Genomic DNA, 6000 nt, shown 5'->3' with positions numbered 1-6000 from the left:
TTGAGCTGAAGTCCAAAGTACTAACTAACTTTGGACTCAAATCCATTGCCTTTTATGGTGTCATTCAGATAGGGCAGTGATTCTCAGTGACGTCTAGTTTAGATGTCCACATTATGGACACGGATCCCCATTTGATGAGATTTTGCCTCAGACCGAAATGAGAATAGCCTATTTTTTGTTTTCAGATTTTATTTTGTCCAGAATCCCATGACTATCTGCAATGTAGAGAAATGCCTGTGAAACTATTATCAAAATAGTCATTCTTCTATTCTCTAATTGTATTAACAATTAATAACAATTTGCTGGGGACCCCCCTGGAACCTCCCCAAGGACCTGTGGTGGTCCCCAGACCGCATGTTGGGAACCACTCAGCAGCACTGAGTTTGCAGTAACCTTACTGTATCATCATCATCAGGGAGGAAGTAGGCTCTGTGTCTGTTTCAATTTGTATCCCACATTGGAAGCAATTGTGATGTCACTGATGATGTCACAATGTCTATGACATGCGAAATTGAGCAATTGGCGCTGAGTGATGTCACTCGAGCACTCCATGATGTCATCAGTCATGGTCACTCGAGCAATTGTGACGTCATCAGTGAGTAAGTGGGTTCTGTCTCTGTTTCTCTGCGATTTTTGTCCCACATTGGATGATGTCATCAGTGATGGTAACTCGAGCACTTGTGATGTCACAATGTCATGCGAAGTTGAGCAAGCAATTAGCAATTTAGCATCAGCAAGCAACTAAACTACTTGGAACTTTACTTTTTGGAAATGTATTCCTGGGGGGTGGGGGTGCAGATCCACCCCCTCCCTCCCTGCCGCACGCACGCGCAGTCTGACCTGCGCAGTAGCGACGCGACTGGGTGTAGTCGGAGCTCTTCTTTTCCTGCTGGAGTTTCTCCATGGCGGAGCGGGACACAAAGAGCTGAGAGGCCCGACACAGACACACCAACAAGCAGCCCCAACAACCAGGAGAACCAGCCCAACAACCAGGACACCCTGCCGGGACCAGGAGAGCCTGTGGCCGCATGGTTTCACTCCATGTTTTGCTACTTGGTGGTTGGACTTTTCTCTGGAGCGGCTCGGTAACCAGATAGTTAGTGCAGAGTTTGGAGGAGTTGAGGGAGTGTTTGTGGAGTTTGTGTGGAGCCGTGTTGTAACTTAAGTAGCCGCAGCAGAACATTACTTTAGCTTGAAAAGGAAGCGAAACAAGGCAAGCAAAGAAAAGTGAGAAAGGCGTGAGAATGCGTCGTCTGCTGTTGTCCGTGGTGGTGTGGAGCTGTCTGGCGCTGTGTGGTCGCGGGGCCATGGATGAGTGTTCGGATAGCGGCGCCGCGCAGCGCTGCATGCCGGAGTTCGTGAACGCCGCCTTCAACGTGACGGTGGTGGCGACCAACACCTGCGGCTCCCCGCCCGAGGAGTACTGCGTGCAGACCGGGGCCACGGGCGTCACCAAGTCCTGCCACATCTGCGACGCCCGCGACCCGCGCACCCACCACAGCCAGGTGTACCTGACCGACTACAACAACCAGCAGGACACCACCTGGTGGCAGAGCCAGACCATGCTGGCCGGCATCCAGTACCCCAACGCCATCAACCTCACCCTGCACCTCGGTAAGCCAAGCCGCAGCCCCGCTCTCTCTCGCGCTCCCACTCCGGGAGAAAAGCGCCGCGCCGAACTCTATTCAAAAACATGGTAGTTTAATGTTTGCTTGGTATTCGGCAAACACGCACACCCGCTTAAGATATGTACTGAATCGTAAGGCGACAGTCTTCAATTCGGCATACATACCACAAAGCAGCATTTTATTTCAGTAATATCTCAACTTTGACTGTTGGTTTACACTGCTGGCTGCCCGCAATCCACTGTGTGTTTTGGTGAAGGAAGATTGGGGTGAACCGATTGAAAGTTAAAAACGTTACTGAAATAATAGCTGCTTGGTTTAGGCCTATTGAGTCTATGCCGAATTGAAGAGTGTCGCCTTATGATCCAGGACATATTGGAGGTTATTTAGTCATGAACGGGTGTGTGTGTTTGCCGAATACCAAGCAAACATTAAAGTGCCATAGTTTCGAATTGAGGTTGGCACGTATCGCTCTCTCTGGTATGGACATGTTAGGAAACCAACTCTGACCCACTGTTCCAGGCTTTCCTAACCCCTGATGTGAAAGTAGGGTTCATAGAATGACCCCAAATCAAACCCAAACAGAAGGAGTATCGGCTAAAGTTTTGTTTTATTGCTTTACTGTCATCTTTTAACCACCACTTTGTGCTTCAGCTTGGAAGCTCTTGAATCCGATTCCACTGAGCAACCTGGAGAATGACATGTTTTTTCACACTCTGTCATAAAGTCAACAGTTTATGAAAGACATTGTTGGGTTGGATGGGTGGTGTGTGTGTGTGTGTGTGTGTGTGTGTGTGTGTGTGTGTGTGTGTGTGGCAGGGGGGGGGGGGGTGCGAGGGGGACAGTCATTTTCTGACCTCAGTATGGGGTTGCCCTCTGCTAAAAGCCCTGGGAGCTGTCTGTCCCAGCAGAGACCTGGGAGCTGTCTGTCCCAGCAGAGACCTGGGAGCTGTCTGTCCCAGCAGAGACCTGGGAGCTGTCTGTCCCAGCAGAGACTTGGGAGCTGTCTGTCCCAGCAGAGACCTGGGAGCTGTCTGTCCCAGCAGAGACTTGGGAGCTGTCTGTCTCAGCAGAGACCTGGGAGCTGTCCTGGGCCCTGCTGGGCTGTGGTTGTGACACAGACCCTGCCAGGCTGCTGCCAGCCATGTCGTGTGATTAGCACTGTTTAGCAGATCAGCTGCACAGACCCACAGAATTTGCGCTCCCCCGTCAAACAGCTGGAGGTGTGAAGTTAGTGGCCCGGCGTCCCGCTGGGCCCTAAACGCATCAACCTGCTTTGTGGATTCAGTTGTTTGAGGTTTCCTGCAGAGAGGAGTCTGTACCTCCTCGGGGGAAGTTTAGCATCATGTTGTCTTTGTGTTGAAGCTTTAGCATTAGTTTGAGCAGTGGCTATCACTGGTCAGGTGTTGCCTTCCCAACAGCAGCTGGCAGTTAAAGCAGAGTTTCTCAACCTCTTTCTATATAAGGGATGCAAATTGTATGCAAATTCCTGAATCGATCTTTGGTAATGTTAACGATCAATCAATCGATTAATTGTAATTCAAATGCCAGATTTACCAAACCATACCAAATGCGTTTTTTTTGCTCAAACATTTTATTTCCACAGCAATAACCTATTGCATATTCCTACAGCATTGCATAGCCTGTGAAACATATAAAGACATTTGTGTTGGCTTTAAGCCTTGCAGGTGGCGTTATTTTCTGCTTTCTGTTCACTTCGCCTAGCGGAGGGAGAGAGAGACAGAGAGAGAGCTGCGGTGGTTGTCTTTAGGGCTGGGTATTGGCAAGGACCTCACGATACGATACGTATCACGATACATGGGTCACGATACGATTGTATCACGATACATTGCGATAATACATATTGCGATATATTGCAATACTCTACATAATTTACTGAACATTAAATTCACTGTGTACCACCCAGGTAGTGTAATAATATACACATCACTTTATATTGATAACTTAGTGGACAAATTCAGAGTGTTGAGTGTGTTACTGAACGCACTGAAATAAAAAAGTATTCTTATTGTGTCACTGAACACACGGCTGTGCAAAAAAATCGAAATGGCGACATATCACGATATCTTTCTTAAATATCGATACAGTATTGAGATATATTGCCCTATCGATTTTATTGCACAGCCCTAGTTGTCTTTAGAGTTTAGGCAAGTCAACACAGTCTCACTGAAAATTGTAAATAGCAACGAGAGATGCACAGCACAGAGAGAGAGAGAGATGCACACCACAGAGAGAGAGAGAGATGCACACCACAGAGAGAGAGAGAGAGATGCACACCACAGAGAGAGAGAGAGAGAGATGCACACCACAGAGAGAGAGAGAGAGAGAGAGAGATGCACACCACAGAGAGAGAGAGATGCACACCACAGAGAGAGAGAGAGAGAGAGAGAGAGAGAGATGCACACCACAGAGAGAGAGAGAGAGAGAGAGAGAGAGAGAGAGAGAGATGCACACCACAGAGAGAGAGAGATGCACACCACACAGAGAGAGAGAGAGAGAGATGCACAGCACAGAGAGGGAGAGAGAGATGTGTCGTTCGTTATATGGTGATATTGATGTCGGGCCTCGCGGCAGGCTGGGGCCAATTGATTTCATAACTCTGCTTGTAGATGTAAAAAATAAACGCTTTCTAATGAAAAAAATTAAGCATTTGTTGTGGTAATTGTTTAATGAAACACAAACAGTCAAATAGCACATTTTAATCTTCTTGGTTAACCGATCAAGTCAAGTCAAGTTTATTTGTATAGCACATTTCATACACAGAGGCAATTCAAAGTGCTTCACATAAAATGGTTGACAGGAAAATAAAATAAAAGAAGAGATCAATAGTCAGCTAATGAGGGTCGGTTGTCGGTCATGAACATTTTTCATTTTCGACATCGCTACTCAGAAGTGAACTGCCATCTCTGCGATACCCAGAACCCCGGCCTGCAGCACATTAACTGGCTGCAAATCAGCTTTGGCTCAGGGCCGGTATGGATGGCACCACGACCGGGTCCTGCGAAAACTGGCGGAGGTTCTGGAGGCACGCAGACTTAAAGTGAATAAGAGCAGCCCGTCAACATCCCAACACCGGATACACTTCACCAGGCAAGGAGCTGAGGCACAGAACATCAACCAGAAGGAGTCTGTCCTCACACCTGGATGCGAGTGGAACATGATTGTTGATTTGGACCAGCCAGCAGCTGAAGTTCCCACTTGAGATCACCACAACTTCCCTACGACCACATCGTCCTGTGGTCGGCCTCTGCCAGGACCGTGATCATGGGTGAACTCACTGTCCCATGGCAGGAAGGCATGGAGGCAGCCTACGAGAGGAGACCTTCTGGCTTTGGCTCAGGAGGAACGATGCAAAGTGGGACAAGAAAGGATCTTAGGGTCAGCTGCAGGGAGCGGTAAGGACGCTGCCCCACCACCTGGAGATGTTCTGTAGGGACGCTGCCCCACCAATACCTGTGCTTCCATCTAAGCTGCATAATGATTTTGGCCACAATCTCATAGCTATCTGTATTGTAGGTAGAGTGATAAGTAACGCTATGATTAAATTAGTCACTCTTCTACATTCTGTAATTGTGTGTTAATTTCTTAAATTAAATAATGCTGAAGTTGAACAATTCTTCAGTTTGCTGGGCACCCCCTGAAAGTCCCTCAAGGAGCCCTGGTGGTCCGTGGAACCCACACTGAGTTAAAGAAGAGCAGCTGGTCTTAAAGTCAGTCCACATAAAACCTGCACGCAGGCTCCCACTGCTACTGTATGTTTCTTTGTTTTCTTTGTGCACAGGCTGAAGCTTTTAAAAATACTTGTCTATTTGTGAAGCCGTCTAACTCTCTCCACCCAGGAGCACTACTGTTTTTAATAGTGCTTGACATTCCTGAGTGCTTTAGTCACGCTGCTCGTTGGAGCTAAGCAGCCTATCTGTGTAGCCTGAGGTAGCAAACTTTGATTCAGGCTGCAGCAGCTGGAGAGAACATGGACATGGAAACAGACAGGATATAACAGAACAGGGCTCGAGGTTAACTTTTAAAAGTGGTTGCCGGAGGGGCAACCTGGCAAGAGCTTTTGGTTGCCCGAATAAAAATATGGTTGCCCAATTTTAGTCGCCTTATATTTTGAGTAATTAAGATACTATGCAGTCATAAGCCGGCTTAATAATGACGATGTGACAGAAAAGTAAGTATAATAGTCTATAGTATAGTATAATAGGCCTATTCAGTGTGCGCACCGGGTGTAGTAGTAGTAATAATGATGATGATAATAATAATAATAATAATAATAATAAATTTGTGTAATTTCGTTTTCTAAACAAATCTTATTTTTTGTTTTTATAATGCGTTTGCACTGAAAGGATTTGTT

At 47.0% G+C, this 6000-nt stretch overlaps 1 protein-coding gene across 1 annotated transcript in view; it reads left to right on the top strand.

Annotated features, from left to right (window-relative positions):
* The first annotated feature begins 916 nt into the window (after window positions 1-916).
* lamc1 (laminin, gamma 1) overlaps window positions 917-6000 on the top strand; it is a 122804-nt gene continuing 117720 nt past the window's right edge. The window contains exon 1 of the mRNA XM_083659807.1: window positions 917-1614. Within this exon, the coding sequence (XP_083515933.1) occupies window positions 1245-1614 (370 nt within the window). The 5' untranslated portion in view covers window positions 917-1244. The remainder of the gene's footprint in view (window positions 1615-6000) is intronic.

The sequence above is a fragment of the Poromitra crassiceps genome (assembly GCF_964638095.1).
Source record: "Poromitra crassiceps genome assembly, chromosome: 23".
In the NCBI taxonomy this organism is placed as follows: Eukaryota; Metazoa; Chordata; class Actinopteri; order Beryciformes; family Melamphaidae; genus Poromitra; species Poromitra crassiceps.
The sequence above is the reverse complement of the archived record's forward strand: the minus strand, read 5'-3'. Positions and strand labels throughout refer to the sequence as shown.